The sequence below is a fragment of the Peromyscus maniculatus genome, chromosome 9, assembly GCF_049852395.1.
Source record: "Peromyscus maniculatus bairdii isolate BWxNUB_F1_BW_parent chromosome 9, HU_Pman_BW_mat_3.1, whole genome shotgun sequence".
NCBI classification, from domain to species: Eukaryota; Metazoa; Chordata; class Mammalia; order Rodentia; family Cricetidae; genus Peromyscus; species Peromyscus maniculatus.
The window spans coordinates 30,550,273-30,575,805 of NC_134860.1; the positions used below are offsets into that span (position 1 = coordinate 30,550,273).

Consider the following 25,533-nt stretch of genomic DNA (forward strand, 5'->3'; position numbering starts at 1 on the left):
AAGCCATTCTTGGCGTTTGCAACTCTCAGCCCTTTTGAGTATTCTTGCAGTGTTCACCTTTTCCTCCACCACTTTTTTTTTCTTCTTTCTTTCTGGTTTATTTCTATCTATTACAAATGTATAAAAAATCCTCCATCAACGCTGCTGTTAACAGCAGAACCTTGAGAAATATACCTTTGGTTTGCCTCAGAAAAGGAACACATATTGCACTGTAAAGTTTATAAAAATTGGCGCAAAACATTGTGATAATGTTACAATACCAGTTTTAAGAGTTCAGTGACTAATGGGGAGCCGATGGGATACATGCAGAACTGTGAAAGCGATCTCACTTAGCCAGCTGTACACGTAGACTGTAAATCTACATTCAGATCATTTCTGAACTAAGACTATCATCTCAGTTTATCTGTTGAGGTCAACCAGGAAACCCTAGAATATACCTTGATTTTTGCAAAAAACAAAATAGGGGGAGGGGTTTCTTCAGCATTTCAGTCCACGAGTAACAGTATCCTAACAGGCAAAGTGTTCTCTCACTGTCAACATAGAATGAACTGCTGCTGGAGGTCAACTTGGGCTTTAATTTGCATTAGCACTTACATGCATAGTAGTCCAAGTTGTTGACCTCATAACTTTAAAAAGTAACTCTAAAAAAGTAAAATGGCCCTTCTTGGAAGACTAAAGAAAGACATCCAGCCACAGTTGTAAAAAGTCTCATCAAAACAATATACCCTTTTATGAATTACGCCTCAATTAAAAAAAAAAAGAGTAGCCCCAAATAAGAAGCAGCTCTGAAAAAGAAAATATAACTTAAGATATTTGAAAAAATACTTGCAGCTTGATCTGCACTGACAATGATTGTCGAAGCCTAGAATTCAACATTTACAAATTCTACATGGCTTATTTTTTATATTACTTTTATTTTCTCTTTAAAGACTTTATTTTTTAAAACTATTTCTTTATATAACTGTCTATATTCATTTTCTTCTCTCTTCCAAGCCTATGTACAATTTTACACACATTGTAAACTGGGGTTTAATTTCATCTGAATCTGTCGTTTTGTGAATCTATTGCTTTAAACTGCAGAGTGGTTAGAACAGAAGCAGCAGCCTTGGCTGTTGATTCCACCCACCTCAGCTTCTCAACATGCCAGTGGTATGTTACTGCCAGCTCTAGGAGCTATGCGTACCACCAACTCTTGGAAGCAGGGTGTCCATACCTCCATCAAAACAGCGTGTAGCCCAGAAACCTTTTTTTTTTCTGTCTGTACTAGCATGTAACTGACGTTTTTTCCCATCCTCCTCAGTCCGACTGACCCTGCAGCCACTTACAAAATAATCACTGAGACGCTTATATTAATTAAATCTGCCACACAATGTGCTGCATGGCTTGAAGATATCACTGTGTACAGTGGCAGGAATCCGCCATGCTGCACCCAAGCCCATACGCCACTGCAAACCCACCATACTGTAGCTCACAACTTGCCTGAGAGACACAACTAGGAAGCTGCTTTTAGCTCCATTTTAGAATCTTTTTTTTTTTTTTAAGCTTTCTCGGGTTTTAGGTGAAAACTCTTGCCCCAGGTCTTGGCGCCATTTGTAGTTGCAAGGTTTCTCAGGTCCCACCTGGCCCCCACAGTCCCACAGCCCACTTATAAAATAATCACTCAGAAGCTTATATTAATTATAACTGCTCAGCTATTAGCTCAGGCTTATTTCTGACTAGCTCTTACACTTAAATCAATCCATAATTCTTATTTATGTTTAGCCACATGGCTTGGTACCTTTTTCCAGTTCTGCCTTGTCATCTTGGTTCCTCTGTGTCTGGCTGGCGACTCCTAACTCAGCCTTCCTCTTCCCAGAATTCTTCTTATCTGCTCACTCCACCTATACTTCCTGCCTGGCTTCTGACCAATCAGTGTTTTATTTTTCAACCAATCAGAGCAACACACATCCACAGCATACAGAATGACATTCCATAGCAGCGGGGAGCCTGGATGTCAGGAATGAGTGAAAGAGGAACACTGGAGAATCTCTGGACTAGAGAAGAAAGTCATTTAAAGGTGCCTGCTTAGCATGCATAAAAATTAATGTGGGGACACACACCTGTCATCATAGCTCTTGTGAAACCCAGACAGAGGATCAGGAGTTCAAAATCATCCTCAGCTGGTTTCAGACTTGCCTGGGCTACATAAGACTCTGTCTCAAAATAAAAAAACAAACAACAAGAATCTCCAGTGGAAACAGTGGTTTGGATGGGGGTAGGAAGGAACTCTGGTTCACTCGGGTGCATAATTGGAGTGGCAAATGCCCTCCAATAGGACTCTCCAGGATAATTTTCTGAGTTGAATTTTGAAGATGGAAGAACACTACATCTAATATTTTTTAACTGAAACTAATATAAATCGCTCCAACAAAAGTGCCGGCTTCCCCCTCCCCCCAACCCAGCGCTCCAAGGAGGAAGTGGAGCATCCGTTTTTATTTCAGATTTAGAGAATTCATTGTGAGAGCTCAATCATCTAACTTGTGCTTTCTGGCTGCTCAAGGGATGGAGATGTCTCAGTGATTTACTGTCTGAAATAGATTATGAAACTTTTTAGAGGTGTACATTTATAATTACTTATGACAGAAAAAGTAGAATCTTGGCTGTCAGGAGGAGACCTTGCTGTGAGGGAACAAATAATATGTTATGTTTAGTGTCTAAAATAAACCACAGGAACCTGGAGCAAAGGCACTAGGTATGTATATATATGAGTGGTAATGAGTGGCTGGAAGGGTGTCTTCAGGTCACCACTGTTCTGTTCTGTCAGTACAAGCTACATAATGCCTAAGGTAAACAGAACTTCCACTAAGGACAATTTTCACAAATTCAGAGAGTTATAACAACATGCTAGTCAGAGCTAACCAGATGAAGGGCAAGACCCCTGCCTGTCACCCTCCGTGTTCATCACCACTGCCCTTCTTGGGAACTAATGTTTCCTGTTTGTCCACTATCTCCTTCTGTGATATGCTTGGGTGGTTTGTAGCTAATTAATACCATCAAAACTCTGTTTCCACTTTGTTTAATCTCTCCATGATTAGCGAGATTTTAGGCAGCCTAGCACAATCTGTTCTTAACTGGTACACTGAGATAGGGTTTCCATCCAATCCTATAAAAAATATTTGCCAAAGAAAAATAATGTTCAGTCTTCCAGTTCATATCATCAGAAGAAGAGGGAGACATGATTGCAGTCCTCTGAAATTCATTCTGCAATTCTGTTGCCATTCGTAGGCTGAGACAATACATTTAGCACTCATACCACCATCATGGAACAGATATCAAGAAAACAATTTTTTTCTATTGAGAGTTCTTGGTCTACCAGAAAAAAATATGAAATATCTCCAAGGCTAATCACTATGATTTCAATGACACAGAGAGAAAACAAAGAGAATGAGGCTCTGGCCACTGTGTCAGCCTTGGACCTGCCCACTTTCCCACCCCTTCTTGTTCAAAATGGCTAACCGCAGTTGATGAGATCCAGGGCAAGGCTGGGCCCACAGGCCACAGACCTCTATAGCTGGGCATGTAACCTGCCACTTTATGGCCTGCCCAGAATCTTATGGAGATGTGAGTGCTCCACTCACTGTGCTCATTCTCCCCCTCTCCCCCTCCTCCCTCCTCCTTCCCCCTCCCCCTTCTCCCCTCCCCCTCCTCCCCTCCTCCTCCCCCTCCTCCCCCTCCCCCTCTGCCCTCTTCCTCCCCTTTCTCTCCTCCTCCTCCCCCTCCCCCTTTCCCTCTCCCTCCCCTCTCCCTCCCCCTTTCCCTCTCATTCTCTCCTTCTCCCCCTCACCTTCAAAACTCTTCCTCTCTCCCTCTCTCTCTGTCCCTCTCCCCCTTCTCCTCCCCCTCTGTCCCCCCCATCAAATATTGATTTGTTTACTCATTTCTTCTTATTCTTCCCCCCCGAATAGCCTCAGTGTGTATAAGCAGAGACTGTCAGTTGGCTTACTTGAGGACCCAGGGCCCTGTGTACTTTGTGGCATGTATTGGGTTCTCCAAATTCTCAGTAGAGCATTTCACAGAAATGTAAGCCTGGGTCTCCTTCCTCATCCCTGGGCTTCATACATTTGGAAGATTTGAAATTCAAGCATGAAGCAGTAGCCTTTACACTTTATTTGTAAGCAGTGAAAACTCACTTCAAAAGAAATCTCACATAGAACCCCACTATGGAAAAGAGGTCAGGGGAGAGTGATTGTCTCAGAGTCCTACCCTGGGACTCTGATGAATCAGTAAACTGTTTTGGTTCAGCCCATTGTTTGCCTTAACAGGTAAATGACTTACCAAAAATCAAATTTTCAGTCACAGCCCATCTTTCTGCTGAACCACTGTAAGTTTATGAGTGTGTGTTTTGGTTTTTGGTTGCTTGCTTTTTTTTAAGTTGGAACCACAGAGAAAAGGGATCATCCATCCTGACACTCTGGGCCTTCATGGATAGCCTCTAAAGTTTGGACACTGCTATCACCCCATCTCCCATAGTCCTCTGGGCTGTGCAGCAGTGCCCTGGGCTGCCTCATAGTCCCCAGAGGAGGAGCCAGTGTGCCTGGAGCAGCTGGAGGTCAACAGCATGATGACCTGACAAATGTGTAATTTTAGAAAACTTACCCAAGCAATACAGAAGGAAACACGCAGTTACTTGTGGCCCTGGAACCCAGGGTCCTGTCCCTGCCTTACTCCATAGGAGTCTGTCTCTGCCAGTTTCTGCCCAGCCTGAACATCTCCAGTACATAAACGCCACCTTAAGTGTGCCTCGCACCTGGCAAACACAGTGTGGTGCTCACTGAGTTCTGATCCCTGCCACAGACTGAAGGAGAATGTCTGCCTCCTCATGGTTCCTCCCAGGCTATAGTACACTTGTGGAGTGTCAGTTACCACAAGCACAGTGCCCTTAACACTTACTAAAAAAGTGTTCTCTCGGAGCCTGTGTGAAACATAAAATGGGAAGTGAAGGTTTCAGAACTTGTTCAAGAAAACTACTGAGCTGACCTTTTGAAAATGAACCATACTTTGCTGGAAGAATGGTTGTCAATTTGTTTTTGACATTTGTTCCTTTACAGATATGACCCTTAAATTATTCATGCTTACCAGCTCCAACAGGGAATAATAATCAGTTCTTTCTTCTGCCTGTAGACCTCTATGCAACTCACAAAAATTAGGAGGAAGAAAGGCCTTCCAAGGGGTTTTTGACATAGTCAGAGTTTCATAAAAATAATACTCTTGCATGTTCTTTATAACAGTGTCACACAGGCTGCTCCTTTAAGAACAGTCATCAGTCTCCCCCAAGATATAAATAGGTAGCAAATGCATTTTATGCAATGTCCAAATTACTAGTAAAGAATCCACAGAATTCTCACCACTCCTTACAGGCAGCCAGACAGAGAGGGTATCTGGCCACCTGCTCTCCATCAACAGAAGTGTCCTTTCATAGTTCTTCTGTTCACAGCTACATAATGACTTTACATTTAACAGCCTGGGTCTAAGAATTCTGCTTCACTGAGCATCTTTGGTACCTGGTGCCTACAGCAATATCCAGGACATAGTAAACACCCCAGAAAGTTCTGCTAAGTAGATGGGTGTTTGGTCCATGAGAGACACCCAGGAATTTGAGCTAGCCTGTGGATTTTCTTGGGATTTATATACAATGCAAAGCAGGTTACAGATGCGGTGACTAGTGGCTGGCACACCTGTAATCACAGCAGCGAGCCCAAGTCGTATAACAACCCCCCGTCTTTGCTCTTAAGCCTTAAATGACTTATTTTCAGTTCCAGAATCACAAACGTAATCTGTCTTGGAGGGCAGGAATACTCTTTGTTTTTTATAAGTCATTTGAGAATTTTATGCAGTGAGTTTTCATATTCACCCTCCCTCCCACAGCTCCTCCAAAATCCACCTCCCTATCTCCCTTCCCACCCAACTTGGTGCCTTTTTTTTCCCACCAAGGTCTGTTTGTGCTGCCCAAATATTCTTAGACATGTGGAATGTAGTTGACTTTTCAGCAGCAACACTCTTTAAAAAAACTGGGAAATAAAGGAATCGGTGAGCTCCCGCCTCCAACAAATAAGGGGATGTAAAAATAACAAAGGCTTAGTGAAGCACTGCTGTTTTCCCTGGGTGGTGTGAAAATTTTCTGTTCCCCCAACACTGTCCAGTAGGACATTATGTCCTGTGTGACAGTGGTTAGGAGAGTAGCCTATCTCGCACACCCAAGTGTGAAGGAGCACAGTACCACAGGCCTGGCCATCTGCAGCTTAACCCACACTCTAGCACTACCACAGAATACCTGCTGAGTTTAGAAAGAGCCACACAAGTGACAAGTCCACTCGGATAGCTTTTAATCTAGTAAGCTCCTTCCTGTGAAGCTTTCTGGATTTAATAGTTCTCTTCATGGTTGTGGGGAGTGGGGTTAGAGGTCATCCTTGGGTATTATACCTCAGGAGTCATCTACCTTGTTCACTGAGACATGTTCTTCATCTGACCACATAGTCTAGCCTGGCCAGCAGGTCCCAGGTCTGCCTGTCTTCCCATCCCAAACACTGAGATGACAGGTTCTAGGGAAGAAACTTGGGTCTTCATGCTTACCAGGCAACTATTTTACCAGCTGATCTGTCCCTCCAATTCTCAATAGCCCATTAGTACTCCATTTAGACCCCAACTCAACTCCTAGCTTATAAAGTGATTCATAGTTTTTCTATCACATTCTAGAAGACAGGGTCCCTGTCATTTCTATGAGGCAACCAATTACTATTTGTCCCCAACTTAAGCTTGAGGTAGAGAGATATTTTCCCTTTAATCACTGTCAGGGGACAGGGCTGTCTCCTCAATAGGTCTCAGAGATTCTGGTCCAGCAACATGCTCACTGCTGTAAAGAGGCACCCTCCCTTTCAGGAATACAAGTCTCTCTAATAGAAACATAAACACATTGCTGAATCCAAAGCTCTCTAGTCCTTTTCTAGAACCATCCCTACTTATGGGGTACCACATGTACTCCAGAAAGGATTATGGCCCAGCATGGAAATCCAGCTTCCCTTTCTGGGAAGAGAATGCATAGTGTTCAGACCTGGCCGGAAGTCATGCTCATGTGAAGCTGTGGGCTCTGTAGGCTACAATGATATGACTAGGGGCGTCCCTCACATGTGACAAATCACATTTGGAATTATAATAGAGACAACCTGGAAGGAATAAAGTTGTAATAACCCCTAATTAAGCATCCACATCCCTCAGTGTGACCTTTATATGGCATCCCCCAAATAAAACAGTCACTCATCTACATGGAGGAATTTGATTCCCATAGGCACTGGACCTGTAATCATGGCATGTGATTTGCCTTCAAAAGAAATACAGCTTTCTAGTAGAAGAACCTTTTCATCATTTCCAATCCAGCCTTGCTATTCTATCTTTCTCCACTTTGAAGGCACCAGTTTGCTGAAGTCCAAAATTGAGTGGTTCGCAGGAGACCTTCCAGATGCCAGTGTGCTTGAATTTCTCCCTCTTGGGAGGATGCTGGAAAAAGACTCTCCAGGCAACTGGTGCTCAGCAGAATCTTATCTCAAATGGCATCTTGATTGATTCGCAGACATACTACTCCGCACAGTGATGGCCTCACTGGTGAATCACTTAAACAGTAGTATATTAGTATGCACATAAAAATACAGTCAGTCATTCCTTAGGATCTATAGGTGGGAAAATGCATTTTTTTTTTTAATTCTAGAGGCAGCATCAGAAAATTGAAAATCAAGTAGAGTGTCTTGATTCCAAGACTTTAAATCTGATAAAGTAGTGACCTTCATTTATTTTCAGCCATTAAGCCTTAGCTTGCACATACAGGTTTTCTATTATCCACAGTTAAAATGCATTAAATATAGATAATTAAACAGTTGTATTAATTGGCTTTCAAAGGTGAACTCGAGGGGTTATTTGCCTGAGCTGATCTGACTGAGGAGGACGGCCAATACTGTTGCATGCAGTCCGACTCTGCTGGGTTTTCTTCTGTTATTGCTGCTAACCAATTTCAAAGTAGATGAGGCTGAAAGTTAGTAAATAGATTAGTATCTTAAAGGTAATTTTATTTCAGTAGAAATGGCTTTGTTATAGGGAGAAGAGTAAAAATGTAATTTGGACGCCTGTCCAGATGCTCTGAGCCTGGTAGCAGAAAATGGGTTTATTTGTTAATTTGTCCTTTTGGAGTTTCTATATCCAGTCTTTAAATAGAGCAATTTAGCATTTTAAGGGAAAAAAATTAAAAGTCTGCAGTATCTGAGAATATAATTGAAAATTACCCCATACCCATGCAGGATAATTACCTTTCAAAATATTCCCAACACTTGACATCATAGTGGCAATTGCTTAATGATATTGTAATTTCATTATGCAGAGATTCCTATGGCAAAATGATTAAGTTGGAGGCCCCAGAAATTAAATTACAATGAAAACAAAACCTTTTGTGTAAGTTTAAAGTACTTATTTCAATGTAAAATTATACATAAGCTCACCCAATTTTTGTACAGATACCATTGTTGGTAGTTTTCAGATTCATCCATTTACAGCTTTCATACTAAAACCCATGAAATTATATTAGGCCCATGGTTCTAATGCATGGATCTCCTATTCTGTGGTGTATGTGTCACGATGAATGCATCTGTACAGCAGTCAGTGCTTCGGTTTATCTGCATTGTATAGAAAGAGCTCTGTTAATGGATCAGACCCACCTTGATCCCTTTGCAGTGGGGTGATGAAGACCCAGAGCCCACCATAGGGGTTATTTCATCTTAAAAAATCCCCAGCTGGTGGTAAAATGTATTGAGTTTTCTAGCATAACAGCACTAGCTTACATTGTTACTGTTTTTAATACAGGCACAGAGTACACTGAACACCTACACAGGCCACTGGTCTCTTGCACTCAAGGTTGGTCTAATAATGCATTAGTAAAGACCAGAAATTAAATGGCAGATCCACAAGCACTAAGCCTTGTGACTTAGGACTTTCATAATATATTTGATAGAAAAATTTGTTTTCCTCTGTGAAGCAAATGATTTTGGGATTTTTAATTAAAGATGAATTAGTCTTAGTGTCCTATATAAGCTAGTTGAGAACTTTTGATTGCATTCAAACCCAGTGTACTGTTTTTCCCTCTCAGTAGTAAAAATCAAGCAGATACAATTTGGGGGACCAAGTAAGCTATAAGGAATATACTCCTTGCATGTCCAACTCAAATAGCCTGTGTTCCCCACAATAATGAGTGTCTTAGTTAGGTTTCTATTGCTGTGATAAAGACCATGACCAAAAGCAAAAGAGGAGGAAAGGGTATGTTTCAGCCACACTGGGTCCATCCCTGAGGAAAGTCAGAGCAGGAACCTAGAGGCAGGAGGAGAGCTACTTACTGGCTTCGTCCCTGTGGCTTGCTCAGCCTGCTTTGTTATAGCACCCAGGACCACCAGGCCAAGGGTGGCACCATCCACAGTGATCTTGGCCCTTTCACATTAGTCATCAATCAGAAAAAAAACCACAGGCTTGCCCACAGGTCAATCTGGTGGGGGCATTTTCTCAATTGAGGTTCCCCCTTCCCAACTTACTGTAGCTTATGTCAAGTTGGATAAAACCAGCCAGTACAATGTTTATAGCATTTGCTGAGTGTTGCTGGAGGGCTTCTCTCCAGGTTCCCCAAGCCCCACAGTCCCACAATCCACTTATAAAATAATCAGATGCTTATATCACTTATAAACTGTATGGCCGTGGCAGGCTTCTTGCTAACTGTTCTTTTATCTTAAATTAACACATTTTTTTATAAATCTATACCTTCCACGTGGCTGGTGGCTTACCGGAGTCTTTACATGCTGCTTGTCCTGGCAGTGGCTGCAGTGTCTCTCCCCTCAGCCTTCTGCTTCCCAGAATTCTCCTCTCTCCTTGTCCCACCTACTTCCTGCCTGGCAACCTACTTCCTGCCTGGTCACTGGCCATCAGTGTTTTATTTATATAGAGCAATATCCACAGCAGCTGAGAACTCATTATATGCTGAGTTCTTACTCTATCCCCACTGATGTCCTTTTACTTAATTGTTGCTGCCTTTGAAGCCACAGCTGTCCGAATCAGCAATGCAACTCCAACCCTACCAGCAGGGTTAGGCCTCAAAGGCTATAACTGGAGGGAAATCTGTTCCCTCGAGCACTGACTCTTTCAAAGCTATGAAGGGAACTCATCTAAATCTCTGTCCCTCTAAATAACTCAAGGCTCAAAGGTTAAGGTGGAATTCTACTCTTCAGAAAGGCTGAATAACAAATAGCACACCTCCTCACCTCCCTCGTGTCCTCCAAAAAGTCCTTGTGCTTCTCCTCGCCCCTCCTTCAGACCCTTCTCCACCTGGCTCCTCCCTACCACTTCCTGTCAGCTAGTTGCTGACTCAGCCTCCTGACCGCAGGTGAATTTTATTAAATCAAACACATCTATACAGTAAACAAATGTTCTAGAGCATAAAAAATATTCTACAACATTTCCCCCTTTTTGTCTAAACAAAAAAAAATGAAAGGTTAAGCCGGGCGGTGGTGGCGCACGCCTTTAATCCCAGCACTCAGGAGGCAGATCCAGGAGGATCTCTGTGAGTTCGAGGCCAGCCTGGGCTACCAAGTGAGCTCCAGGAAAGGCGCAAAGCTACACAGAGAAACCCTGTCTCGAAAAACCAAAAAAAAAAAAAAAATGAAAGGTTTTAACGTTAATATAATAGGACTATACACAATAAGAACAATTATCAAGTAAAGATTACATTTACAATGTAATGAATTCCTGCTGTGGGATGTCTTTCTATATGTATTGCTCTGGTTAGTTGATAAATAAGGCTGCCTTAGCCTATGGCAAGGCAGCTTGGAGGCAGGCAGGAAATTCAAGCAGACATATGGAGAGAAGAAAGGAGAAGAGAAAGAGACGCTAGCCGCTGCCTAAGGAGCAGCAAGATACAAGCAGACTGGCAATGCCACAGCCACATGGCAAATTATAGATTAATAAAAATGGGTTAAGTTATAAGAGCTAGCTAGCAAGAAGCCTGCCATAGGCCATACAATTGGTAATTAATATAATCCTCTGAATGATTATTTTATAAACAGCTGAGGGACTGTGGGGCTGGGTGAGACTGGAGAAACTTCCAGCTACAAATTCGAGTTCATTTGTGTCTGACAAATTAAAAGAAAAAAAATACTCCATTATCTATCCTATCTTAATGAATCTAAAGTTTTATACCTAATTTACTTTCTATCATAACTAAGGAAAACTGCAACGATAACTATGTAGTCTTCAACTCCATCAAAGGCCCCAGAAGGATAATATTATTGGAGTAAACAAAAGGTGCATTACAAACAACTTCCAAAACTCTAGCAATGACAGAGACATCTCACTGCCTGGACAGTCACCCAGAGTTCCTTCTGCAGCCTTGGGGCATTGATCTTCAGCCTACAGGCTAGAATATCAGGCAGACTTCTCAGTGAAGCAAGAAATGTGAAGGACTATTCTGCCTTGTGTTGGCAAAGTTCATTAGTCACTTTTCACTGTGTTCTGCAGAATATATGACAGACTCTTCTGTGAAGAAGGAGTTTTGAAGGATTGTCCTGACTTGTTTTAACAAAGTTCAACAGTTTTTTTTCCTGTGTATCCTGTTTATCCAGGCTGCACAGCACATTGTCAACAGTCAAAGGCAAGAACAATTTCTGTGCCCAGTAGCTAACTTTGCCACAATGAAAGTTAATCAAACTCCACAAGGAGTTTCTTCAATGCCCATCATCTTCTCTGAAGTAAATTGGTGCTGCCAGGAGCAGATGTGTCTCACTGACCTGAAATTTTTTTAATTAACAAAACATTTTAAATTCCATATTCTATAGATCTTTGAAGTATTTGAAGACCACCTATCTAAAATATATTTAACCTAGAAAACATACCTAACATATCTATAGATTTGATTGTTATAAATTACTAACTACTAACCTGTTTCTTGATTGTCCTATATAGTTTATAATAATAGCTTTCAAAAACTAGAACTTTACCTTACATTTTTAAATGAACTGCATAGGTACAACACCTTAAACAAGAGTAGAAACACATATAAATATGCCGTAACAAAAGCAACCTTAAATTTATATCAGCATACAAAAACCCTTTAAACAAGAGTAGAAACATATATAACAAAAATAACTTTAAATTTATATCAGCATACAAAAACCCTTTAAACAAAAGTATATATATATACATATATATATATATATATGTATATATACTAAAATTACCTTAAATTTGGATCAATATACTATATTCCCCTAAATGAAAACAAATATCCATAGCCCACCAAATAGCCAAAGACCACCGACCCCATCTCTTGGGAATGTGGGCATAGTATTCTCCAAACTGCTTCTTGCTGTTTGTAGACACAGTATCTTTAGGGCCCCAGAGTTAAAATTTCAGATAGTGGCCAAGTCCTGGGAAGACCAGCAGTAATCTTTGCTGATAAGATTCAGGAGATCTCACCTGATCAAACCTGATCCATATTAACCCTGAAGGAATTCACAGCCTCTCATCTCCTGTGGGAACAAAACTCAAAAGCATTTTTTACTTCCATTTCACAAGTTTTTTTGTTTTTTTGTTTTTTTTTTTACTTTTTACTCAGATTTTCTATTTCCAGCATTCCTCCATTTGTGTCTTCTTGTTTCTGTTTCAATTTTCAGGTCTTGAACTGTTTCCTTCACCTACTTAATTGCTTTTTCTAGGTTTTCTTGGCTTTCTTTAAGGGATTTATTGATTTCTTCCAATTTTTTGTTTGTCTTTTCCTCAGTTTCTTTAAGGGAATTTTTCATTGCCTCTTTAAAGGCCTCTATCATCTTCTTAAAGCCATTTTTAGGGTCATTTTCTTCTGCTTCTTCTACATTGTGATGTTCAGTTCTTGCTGTTGTAGAGCTGCTAGGTTCTGGTGATGCCATATTGCTCTTTATGTTGTTGAATGTATTCTTGCACTGATGTCTACCTATCTCTTTTTCCAATTGGTGCAAATGATGTCTGTGTCTCAGGGAGCAACTGCAGTCTCAGAAGATGGGTGGGTTTGGGGATTGGATTGAGGCTTGTAGTTTATGGGGTCTGGTGGGGATGGTGGTAGTCAGAAGTCCTGTTTGCTGGCCTGCAACTGGTTATGTCCTGGGCCTAAAGCCTAGAGGCTGGGGTGATTGGCTGGGAGAACAAAGACTCACCTCTTAGTCCAGTAAGAGCTGATGGAGTCTATGTCTCAGGGAGCAGCTGTGGTCTCTGAGGGTCTTTTACTCTCTCTTTAAATATAATATATATATATTATTATAATATACATATATTAAAGATAATAAATAATAAAAATATACATATTATCTTTAAACTATTTGTTTCTTTCTACAACTATACCCTTTTTCTTTTCTTAAGCCTATGCCCATTGTTAAACACATTGTAACCTGCTTAGAAGTTTTTCTGTCTGGACCTCTTTTATTGTGTATCTCCAGCCTTTTTTGACTGGGTAGGCAAACCTTTAAACTACCAACCTACACCTGAATCCTCCAAATGCGGCTCTCAGCTGGCTCTACCTGCTTCTCGGGTTGTGAAAATCATACATGAATCTCAAGGCCAGTTGGAGGTTTGTCTGACCAGGAACTGCATTCAGCCTTCCTAGAGCTCTAGCATGCTGATGCTTGCACTGTGGCAGGTGTTTTTACTTAGTATTTTGTTCCTACTCAACATACTAGCTGTTCAAAGACTCACTGACTGGCAGAAACTGTATGGCAGAAACTCTTAAAGAGCCATATCTTTTTTCTTTCTTTCTTTCTTTTTTTAAGTTTTTTTAGGCACTATGGAAATTCGCGTGCTTTGTTGGCATGCCAAAATGTTGTTGTTTGTTTTGCTCTTCTGGGGGGCCTGCCATCCCGCTCCTAAATAAATCACATATGGAGAGACTTATTATTACTTATAAATGCCTGACCTTAGCTTGGCTTATTTCTTGTCAGCTTTTCTTAACTCTAATTAACCTGTCTGTCTTTTGCATCTAGGCTTTTCCTGTTCTCTTCCTTCTATAAATCTTATCTTACTTCGTGGCTTGCTGTGTAGCAGGGTGGCTGGCTCCAGGAGTCCAGCTACTTTTTCCCTTTTTTTCCCACATTCCTCCTTCAGTTTATTCTCTCTGCCTGCCAGCCCTGCCTCTCTTTTCTCCTGCCTTGCTATCAGCCATTCAGATCTTTATTAGACCATCAAGTGTTTTAGACAGGCGCAATAACACAGCTTCACAGAGTTAAACAAATGTAACACACCTTAAAATAGTATTCCCCAACACCCCACTGGAAAGATGCAGGTACTATTACTATCTCAACTTACACAATATTGAGGTTCAGCAGTAAATTTTTCCAATGTCTCTCAGCTTCTGTGAGGTAGAAATGGGATGTAGAGCCATCTCCACATTATCTAAATGTCTTATTGCCTGCCTCTACAAAGCCTTTGGTTCATGCTCATAGCTGTATTTATACTTATAAATTAATAAAAATATATAGCTTATAGTTCATGGTTTATCTCATTAGTATCCTAAGTAGTAATAACCACCATTTACTGAACAACTACTTTGTGCACTGTACTATGCAAATTACCACATCCAACTTAACCTCCACAAAGGCCTATGGCAGAGACATTGTGGTTACCAGTTTTTTATGTGATGAAATCCAGGTCCAAAGAGGCAAATGAACTTGCAGCTAGCCACCATTCAGGCAGCCATCCGCTGTTGCTGGAGGGCTTCTCTCCAAGTTCCACCAAGCCCCACAGTCCCACAATCCACGTATAAAATAATCACTCAGACGCTTATATCACTTATAAACTGTATGGCCATGGCAGGCTTCTTGCTAACTGTTCTTATATCTTAAATTAACCCATTTTATAAATCTATACCTTGCCCCATGGCTGGTGGCTTACCGGCATCTTTACATGCTGCTTGTCCTGGAGGTGACTGCAGTGTCTCTCCCCTTCTTTCTGTTTCCCCAATTCTCCTCTCTCCTTTTCCTGCCTATACTTCCTGTCTGGTCACTGGCCATCAGTGTTTTATTTATATAGAACGATATCCACAGCCATCCCCATTCCCAGGGATGATGGATTTTGGAAACCATGGATATTTTTAGCCCTTATAGAGAAGCAACACCCAGTTAACTCCTTGTTAACATCTGTGGCTGCTTTGTTTATATGAGTAAGTCCCATCTATTGGAAAGCAACTTTCAGCCTCTCCACAAGAAGGAAACAGGATAGTAGCAGAGCCTCAGAGGCCATCCTTAAGGCAACAAAAGAAGTAAAGGGAAGGCAACATTCCTTCTCAGATCTCTTGTTCATTAAAAATTGTGCCAAGGACCCAGCTTGGCTACCACTATTAATTCAATGTGGTTGATAACAAAGTCCTGTGACTCTCCAGGATATAAACCCTAGTGGTCCAAGGTCACAGAAGCTCGTCAGAGAAGTCACTGGATGTGGCCCTTTATGCTACGTCGGCTCATCTACAAAATCCTATCAAGTATTGCCGTGCCTTCGCCCTCCCTGGAACACATTTGCACTCACTGGTCAGTTCTAATGCTAAGAGAATTCTTCCTTGTTCTTAGCCAAAATAAAAGCCTTCTTGCCTCCTCCTAGAACCCCACCAAATCCTCTAAATCCTAATGCCTATCCCACCTCTTATCTTTAAAGCAGAAAGAGCTAATGCCCTTGTCACCAAGCTTGCTCTTTTCCTTTGGACCTATTGAACTCATTACCCCTGGTCCTCACAACAGACTCTGTCATATTCACCAGCAGGTTCTGAAATATGAGAAGTCAAATTTCTTCTGCTTATAAATTTAATATTTGAAAATGTATGTCACCTTTACATTTTTCTAATCCATCTCATGTTTAAATTCCCAATTAAATGTGTGATTCCACACCCTTCACAAAAACATCAAACATGGTGTTAAAAGCTAAATTTTGGCACATTGAGATTTTAAAGAGTTTATTTGGACAGAGAGAACTCAGGTACTGGTCACCACCAATCTGCAGCCCAGGGGGCTCAAGTGAGAGCAAAAGAAAGGAAACTTTGACATATTCCCTTGAAAGCTAGACCAAGATAACTGGTTGACTGAAGTGGAAGGCAATTCAAGGATGGCTAGGCAGTTTCCCAGTAGCAGGGCTCAAGTCCTATTTGTCTGTTTATACATTGAGCTGGAGTTTTGGTTTGCTTAATAAGTAGGAACCCAGGCCACAGGAGCAATTAGATTAATAGCATATTGATTGATTTTTACAAGAGTATATGAGAAGGGACACTGAGCTTAAGCCTCATAACTTGACTCTGTCCCAAGCTCTGCCTCTGAATCACAACCAGACAACCTTGGGCAAGCTATTTCCTTTTGCAGGCCTTGGCTTCCTCTGCAAGATGGAAACCATAATGGATACCTGCCTATTCTATCCTGCCATGATTGTTTACAGAGTAACTAGAGAAAGTGCTTTCTAGACTATTGGGGGCTCATTCAATGAAATACTAGCCAGCAGGGCAAATACATCCATTCCTCTTAGCTCCAATCTTAAGGACTGTTGGTATAGAATTCAACTCAAAAGAACCAAGGCATCACATATTTACAACATTCCCTAAGAACAAACCTGTTCCTATAGTCTTTGTGTACCTGGCACTCAGGGCTCAGGGTCTGGCTCTAGGAAGGGTTATGGTAAATGGTCTGGATGGAAACAAGAAGGATGGGCTATGGAGTGGCTTCAAAGCCTTGCTCATCATGTGGGCATATACCCACAAACCTAACTCCAGTTTGCTAATGCCCTGATGGTAACTGTGAAAGCTTGCTCTGATGTAGCTGGGTACCATGCAAGCCTCCCCCACCACCTGACTGTACTGAGCTGTAACATTTAGGATCATGGGCTTTGTGTGTTTTATTTTATTTTACTTTACTTTTAAGTCAGGGTATTGCATGGCCTTCCAACCCCTGATTGTTGAGATTTTAATTCTTTACCCACTCCAGAAAGATGATGAGCTTTTATTTATGCCTCAAGAAACAGTTTTGGGGACTGGGAAAATGGCTCAGTCAGTAAAGTGCCTCCCAAACAAGCATGAGGACCTGAGTTCAGATGGCAACACATACATAAAAATCAAGAATGGGAGTGGACACCTCTAATCCCAGAACTGGGAGGTGGAAATGGGTGGATCCATAGAGCTCATTGGCCAGTCAGTCCAGCCAAATCAGTGAGCTTCAGGTTCTGTGAAGGATATTGTCTCAAAAAAAAAACATGGAGAACAGTTAAGCATGACACCAGACATTGATCTTTGACCTTCAATCGGTGCACACACAAACATGTACACATCCATGAACCATGCACGGCTTTCACTGAACCTCTTTCACTTGCAGATCTTTTTCTCATCTCACTTCCAAAGCCCTTTGGAAGTCAACCTTGATGAACTCACAGCCCACTTGTCTTTGATCCTTAGTGGGCTACGCTAATAAAGAGAAAAATGTCCTAACCACCTCCTTTTCTCTGAACCTGACCTCATTCTTCTCGCTCAGAAGTGAAGACAGACTTTCTGAGGAAACAGGGCTCTCTTCCAAATACTACTGGGCACACAAAGGAGCTCAGAAAGTATTCTCATGAAACATTTTTAATTGCATGCTACTTATTGGAAACTCTGCTAATGATTTGGGCATTGCATGTTCCCTCCATCCAGCCATGGTCTATATCCCCATCAAGCTTATACCTTCCTACCACAAAGAAAATGACAGCCCATCTCATATGTTTTCTGTGTTATGAATCCTAGCTTTGTAAATGGCATCATTTAAATGCATAGTTGTCTGGTAGCCTTTTGGGAACAAAATGAATGAAGACTCTATTCTGACCTGGACTCACACTACTCTGTATTAGACAGAGCTCTGGCACATGTAGGACTTTAGAACTGAGGTAACTGAGTTTTGCATATCATCCAGTATCTCCTGATCCTAAGGCCTGTGACTCTTTGGTCCTTTGACTCTGCCATTTTATTCTTTTTCCTTCAGGCTCTTCTCTATACCATTGGTTTTGCTTGGTGTTTTTTGTTTGTTGTTGTTATTGTTTGTTTGTTTTATATATAAGAGTATTTTACCTGCATGTATGTCTGTGTACCATGTGTACAGTGCCCAAGGAGGCCAGAAGTGGGTGTTAGATGCTCTGGGACTGGAGTTACTACTGAGAGTTCAAGTTGTCACATAGGTGCTGGGAATCAAGCCTGGATCCTCTGGAGAAGCAGCCAATGTTCTTAACCCCAGAGTCATCCCTCCAGCCCCGTTTGCTTTTTGTCCTTCATTGTGGAGCTGGCCCTTTGAGTCCCTGGCATTTCTTCTCAAATGTACACTGCTCTTGTGAATCCAAGTTCTACCATGTTCTTCCTTCCCAACCTAACCCTTGTCTGAATAAAGTTTCTTGAGAGGTGGTGATCTGTGCCATAACTGCCTTCTTGGGTGGCACTTTAGGAATTCTGTGCCAGGCCCATAGCTAATGTGTTTGTGGTTCTCCTGGCTCACAGGTGAAGAGGACCTGAGCGCAGAAGAAGATGAGGAAGTGCTGACTCTGTTGTATGACCCATGTCTCAACTGCTACTTTGACCCTCAGACTGGGAAATACTATGAGCTGGTGTAGCTCCCGCCTCCGGGGCAGAAAGCAGCCACAGCGGATGGATGTCCACAGTGGGCACCAGGACCTGTGTAGGTGGGCCCAAGGAGTCCAAAGGATTAGAAGGAAGAAGTTCTTTGTAGATAATGTTCAAGTTAAGAACGCCTGCATTCACTTTGTAGCTGTGTGTGTGACTTGAAACTTGTGAAGGAATTAATGCAGACACCAGAATTCAGGTTTTGAATTTGCTCTTAGTCCATCCCTATCCTCTTAAGTCTCATTATGTTATATAAACAAATTAAGAATTACTTGTTCAAATTTTTCCAGTGTTAATCTGTAATAAATGATGGCTTAATACACTTACAGAAAGTATATTCTTGTTTAAAAGATGTCTGAAACCTTTTTTTATAGTTTGTTTGTATTAAAATAAAGTATAGTGGTCAAAAGGCCACTTCCTTTTTTCACCCTGTTGTCTTTACCAGATTATTCCTAGGCAACTTCTTGTTCCTTTGGAGTCTTAGGAAACATGAGCTGGTCAGACTTGGGGATTGGGTTTTGGGGTGTGGCCCCACTGTGTCTTTGCAGTCTAGCACCTGGAACATTTGCAGAGCGCACAGGACTGTTCATGTTAGACTGCTCGGCAACCTGCCTGCCTTTATCCTCTTTCACCACTTGTTTTTGAATTCTAATACTTGAGCTCTTTGGATCCAAACTTCACAAGCAGTTGCCATCTGAACACCCTTTCATACCTCACTTCTTCTCTGATGTGTGACTACAGAGACCTGGGTGGCTTTCTTTTGTCTTTAAGGCTACATCAGAGCAGCTCTGCTTGTATCCCAAAGCAAGAAGTGTGCATATCCTGCATTTACATAGATGGCCTTGAATCATGCCAAGTACATTAAGACTGAGCTGGGGAATATCTTATTAACAGTTGTGTTTTGTTTTTTCATAGAGGTTTTTAATAAGGAAAGGTACTGTTAGAAATCAAAAGTTATTGGTGTATGGTTGAATTTAACAGCAGTGCTCTGATTTTATTTAATGTTGCTCGATAGAGGAAATAAGAACTTTTTTCCACAAGCAGATTGGGCTCCTGTCCAAAGGATCATACATTATTTAAAGCCATGTTTGTGCTTGATAAGCTTTTAATCCTTTTTCTCAAATTATACCTTTGTTATGAATGTCTCTCAAATATCTTTATGTTTACAAAATGAAAATGAATAAAACAAGGCTTCATAGAGCATGCAAAAATTATAAAAGATTTAGAGTTGTTTGGGGGGGTTGTTTTGTTTTATTTTTTGAGACAGAGTCTCACTATGTAGCCCTCTGGCTGACTTATAACTCTCACTATGTAGATCAGGCTAGCTTCAAACTCAGAGATGCATCCATCAGTGCCTCTAGAATGCTGGGATTGATGGCATGAGCTAACATAACCATGTAAATTGGAGTTATCCTGATTAAGAGCTTCAAGACTGAAATGGGGTTTTAAAAGCCTTGTTCCTACTTTAAATAGTCTTGAGGCCATCCACAAATGTAGATCATGTCCTTCAGAAGTTTATGTTAGTTAAGACTTGCAGTTACATCAAAAACATAATCTGCTTATTAGGGAGGAGGGTAAGGATACAAGAATGTATCATGTATCCCAAAACAGGATGCTTCCAAGTTTCCAGGCAAATTTAAGATGAGACCCCCAAGAACAATGGTAAACTCTACTGGGATTCGTTCTTTGTAAGCATATACAGCATTCAGCTCAGATTCAAAGACTGGTTGAACAAGTAAGCAGGAGATCTGGGTGGGAGTCATGGGACATCTGGGTGGGAGTCATGGTAACTGCAGCGTGATCCCTGGAGCTGCAGCAACTGTCCATGCCTCATGATAGTTGGTCACCAAAATGGCAGTGGTACCTTTTCCTGTCTCAGATTTCTGCTTAAGGAGCAAGAAACCAATGAGGCAGGAGAACAGGGCCAAGTTAGGTCCTAAAAGCCTTATCAGCTGACTTATGGGAAGACCAAACTGGCAAAAGGAAACCTAGGAACATACTTATAGCCCAGACCCATTAAGACGAGCAGGCATCTGACTATGCACAGTGGCGTTCCAGGCTATATGAAGTACTCTGACTTATTATAATACCAAAATGCACACCCCAGGTGGATATTTAAGATGCCAGTGAGATATGTAACACATGGAGTTTACAGGTCCATATGTAGAGCTTTTGGCCAGATAGTCTGCACTGGGAGCCCAAGAGGCCAAAAATCCCATGCAGTACAAATGGGCCAAAAACCTGCCTGCTGCACTCTGTCTGTTCCAGCCTGCTGTCTCCCTGCAAGTGTATCTTTGTCTAGCAAATCTCTCCTGTTACAACTATGTCTTCTACATTTCTTGTTCAGGAACATTAAGAACCTGGAACCCCCAAGAGTTTTTTTTTTTCCTCAGATCTCTGATGGTATCAGACAATGTCACTAATAAGCCTGCCTTATCCATTTTCCACAGGGCCCTTGGGATGAGGGTAAAGAGTCCCTAAAGGAGAAAGGATGCTGTTAACTTACGGAGAGGGGGTCAAGGAGACAAACACCAACCAAGTTTACCCTGGAAGCCTAGAAGGTTATCTCTGCCTCTCTGACTCATCTTGCTCTCTGAAGCTCTCTCCTCATAACTCATTACAAAGTCCTTAGGCCAGGACACTACACTCCCATAACCAACCATGGAGAAATAGTGCTTCCATGTTCAATTCAGAAATGCAACTCAGGATAACAGCTGGTCAATTTTGAGGCAAGGGCCACCAGGACCTCTTCTGTGGATGAGAGAAGAAGGCTGTAGAAGACCCTGTGAGCTGAGATACCACTCCAAAGGTGGCTACCACAAGGTCTGATTAATCAGCCTATGCATTTATCCTTTTTAAAGCGTAGCAGATGGGCATTTTGCTACAGAAGAGTAGAAAACTGTAAATAGATGTCACACTACCAATTTTAAGCCAAAATAGTACATTCTGTTTATTTGGAAATTCACTAGCTGGGCTTTACTTCACTTTATCAAGTTCTGTTGCCTATTGGAGCTTCTTGGGAACCTACACCTAGGTTCTACATCCACAGAGTCTGACTTGGCTGGTCCCAAGTACACCTGGACATTGGGAATTTATGAAACAGCAATTTTACTTTGTGGTCCAGGCTGAGAGTCTCAGGGAAGGCTAATGGCACGTATGCTGGTGGGAGCCATTCCATAGCATCCACATATTTCCAAGGCCTTAGTTTCTAGTATGTGTCACTTATATCTAGAACTGATGGCTGCAATGGACACTGAAAACAGATGGGCTCAATATGGAGCCATATCCTGAGGTAATTTGCTCTCAAGCTAGCATCTGGTTTAGTTTCTTGTTTCCTTTAATCGGAATGCAACTTACAATGATTTTTAGTCATGTCTCTAAATGATTATTGAATTACAGATCCCAATTAATAGGAATTATGAAAAAGCAACTGTCAGCCATGCTTCGTATCCTATCAATGATTCAGTGTCCTGGAGATTATGATTGCTCTCTGCCTTCCCCACCACACCCCCAATGTGCCTCACTCCCCTTCCTATTAATTTGTTTCCTATTGAAGGAAAAGACTCTTTAACATGCATATGCAGAGTTTGGCAAAATACCTTGCCATATAGTGTCTCTATATTTTTTAGATTAAATTTGTTCAAATCACTTGTTTCAAACACATTCTTGGTTTGGACTTTTTTAGTAGAAACTTAAGAAACAAGATTAGTGGCAACACAAGAGTGCAAAACTCAAAGAACAATTAGTTAAAAGAATTAATTTTAAAATTCCTTTTGGCTTTAGTTAAAAATCTAGCTGTTTGGGGGTTTCTGGGCTGTTGTTTTTAAAACGATGCAATGACAGAGAACACTTGTTTCCCTCGGGTTTCGTGTGGTGCCTCAGTCTTCTAGAGTTGCTGGAATTTGGAAGTTTGGCCTCAGCTATGCTCCCATTTGTGTGGCAGCATCTCAGTTTCATACGTCATTCTTTTTGCATTCCAGACAGGTAGTCATAGAATCCTGTTTTCTCTAGTTCTCCTAGTAGGCAGGTTGGGGCAATCATCTAATTGGTGAGAATACTCAAAAACTACTCCTACAAACCTCTGACTTTACAATTCAGGTTGGAAAGCTGATTTCCCAAAGGCACTCAGTTGCAGAGGGCAGAGTGTAATCCATGATGGGTGGGTTCTTCTCCCACTTGGAGGACTTCAGATGAGGGTTCCAGGGTCGATGGACCCCATTCACACTTTGCCGGGAGCTTGGGACCGCCGCTCTCAGTTCTCTTTCACAATGCAGATCCTGCCTTCAGTTGTCAGAGGGGAAACTCGACGGGCTCACAGCCGTTATGTGTCAGGGATCAGCATTGCCCAGTGTGCCTTCCAAGAAATAGAACTTCCGTTCCAGATCAGGAAACACAGTGGGAGTGGAGAAGAGGTACATGCTCAGAGCAGGGAGGCACTAGACATGTGGGATTGTCATTTGTCTCTATAGAAAGGTTCCCAGTTGGTGAGTGTGGGGAGAAGAGTGTGTGTATGTGTCTGTGTCTGTGTCTCTCTGTGTCTGTGGGTCTGGGGATGGGGGTATGGCACCTGAATTTTCTTAGGAAGAATTTTAAAAATAGATCTGTTCACCCTAAATCGGACAGGCACTTAGAAACCAAAGAAAGGATTCCAGCCAAGTCCAGTTTAATGAACCAATGAAGCAAGTGGGGTTCTTACAGGTGCATGGGTAACTCAGAAGCTGCTACACCACCAGGAAGTCCCCTGAGCAACTTACTGGCAGCTACACCACTGAAGAGTCCCACCCACAGCAGGGGTAACTCACAAAACATTTCACTTCTGTAGATCCTGTGGGCAACTTGCAGGGAGCTACACTACTGAATTACTGCTGCCAACTTCCCACATTCTGTGTGACCAGATAGGGATACTCTCCAAGGGGATAGTAATGGGCCTGATTCCATGAAGTCTTGTAGGAATGATCACAGCTTTTCCTGATATAGACAGGGATCTGGGTCCAGTGGACATCCACTGGGATTTCCATGTTCTTCTGGCCCAGAATAAGAAATTGGATGGAGACATACTGGATAAATGATTTATTAAAGAGGGGGAAAGCATTCCCCAGGCTAGAAGTGCGCCAGGGCTGAGGAAAGGTCAAAGGCTCCATGGTACTTGTTCCCAGTGGTTGAGACCTTTATAGGTCACGTGTATAAATGGCTATTTTTGCTCATGCTCTCTCTGCTTCTCAGCTGCCATGGTGTGTGGAGTTTTATATCTCTGCCATGGCTTTTCTTTATGTGCTAACCTGGACTTCACTCTCCACACTGATTCAAGACAGCTATGCTAGTGTCCAACACAGAAGCAGCCACACAACAGGATGGGATTGGTTAGAATAGTTGTTGCTTCTTGGTTTCTATAGTGGCTAGATATTTCTCAGATTCCTGACCAGCCACAAGATTATTCTTCAGACTCACTTTTCATCCAAAACCAGGAATACCAAAACCTCAATATTCCCCAGCTGAGACCTCCATTACCCACAGTGAAGATACGTTCTCTTGTTTTCAGTTATGCACAAATATAACTATGTAACACAGTTAACTTCTAACAAAGGATAAATCTAAGTGAAAATTCATTCATCATGTATATTACACCTTTACATCTTAATGAATACTTTGGTTCTGGTTTGTGTGGTTTTAATATAATTTAGAATCACATTAAGTCAAAATAATTTGACTTATAAGAATTAAATTGCCAATAAACATGGGCCACAGATAACACTAATTTTTACTGTTGACATATTCTTCTGTAGTTAATCACCTGTAATTCTGTGAAGCGTTACAGAAGTGAAGTGTGGGAAATGGTATTGATTGGTTTTCATCAGCCCAACTCATCATTGTCAGTGTTTTTGCTGAACTCGGCAAGATCTAAGCATATAAGCTTTCTACTAATAGTAATAAGTATTGTCAATATTTTAACCTATGGATCAGAAATTATCTCTAATTTGCCATAGTGGATACTTCCAAAAGCACTGGGGGACTGCTCTTCTTGGGGCTTTAATTACTGAAAATCATCTGGGAGAATTTAGCCCAAGAAGTCCAGAAGGGGAAATTACTTTTGTTAATTTTTGATACTATGCCATTACGAAATAGAATTTCTATTAATAGAGTTTCCATGATCTATCTGTAAGTCAAAGGATAGGATTAAAACTGCCCTGAGCTTGCTTTATATCTTCCTGAAGAAAAATTATCTTAATTAAAGAATATCAAGCAATTCTCACCATTTGCTTTTTGTACTATATCTGTCAACTTTGCATCACTATAATGAAATACATGATACTGACTACTTAGTGAAAAAGAAAGAGCATTTGACACACATTTTTGAAAGTTCAAAGGTCCTTTCATATAGTTCACACTCTGTGGCAAGTGATACTCCCTTAGCTTCATAGCTTCACAGAACAAACAATTACACCTTAAAACAGGAGTAGACAGTGTGTGTTGGCCAAACTGCCCTCTTGTGAAAATGCCTCAAGTAGCCGAAGGAGCTTCCTGGAGGCTCTTCAAGGCTGATTAGCACTTCCCAGTAGTACTAGCCCAGAGATACCAACCCTCTATACTTAGCAAGCCCCTTGAGGACACACAACCCACACCTAAGCCAAAGAACGTATGATCTACAAAACTGAATCATACATTTAAAACCATGTTATAATTTTTCTTACAAACTTTTCAGCCAGACCTACTAAAGAAAGCTTCCTTTTGCCATTGGACCATCTTTGCTATTACTTTTAGTAAGTATAATATCCTTCCCCCAATACTTGACTTTTTGTGGGAGACCAGATTTATTTACCCCAGAGACTCTTGAGAAATGAGGGATAAGA

The 25,533-nt window shown here is 41.5% G+C and overlaps 1 protein-coding gene across 18 annotated transcripts in view; it reads left to right on the top strand.

Annotated features, from left to right (window-relative positions):
• The window catches only part of Cfap20dc (CFAP20 domain containing), a 291,110-nt gene that overhangs the window by 229,795 nt on the left and 35,782 nt on the right, over positions 1-25,533 (top strand). For 6 of the 18 annotated variants that reach the window (XM_076544540.1, XM_076544542.1, XM_076544527.1 and 3 more), the window contains one exon: positions 18,563-19,112. The exons of 11 other annotated variants lie outside the window; for them this stretch is intronic. In XM_076544540.1, the coding sequence (XP_076400655.1) occupies positions 18,563-18,675 (113 nt within the window). In that variant the 3' untranslated portion in view covers positions 18,676-19,112. Of the gene's footprint in view, positions 1-18,562; positions 19,113-21,135; positions 21,165-25,533 lie in introns of those variants that run through there. One more of the 18 variants, XM_076544530.1, reaches the window with a different exon arrangement.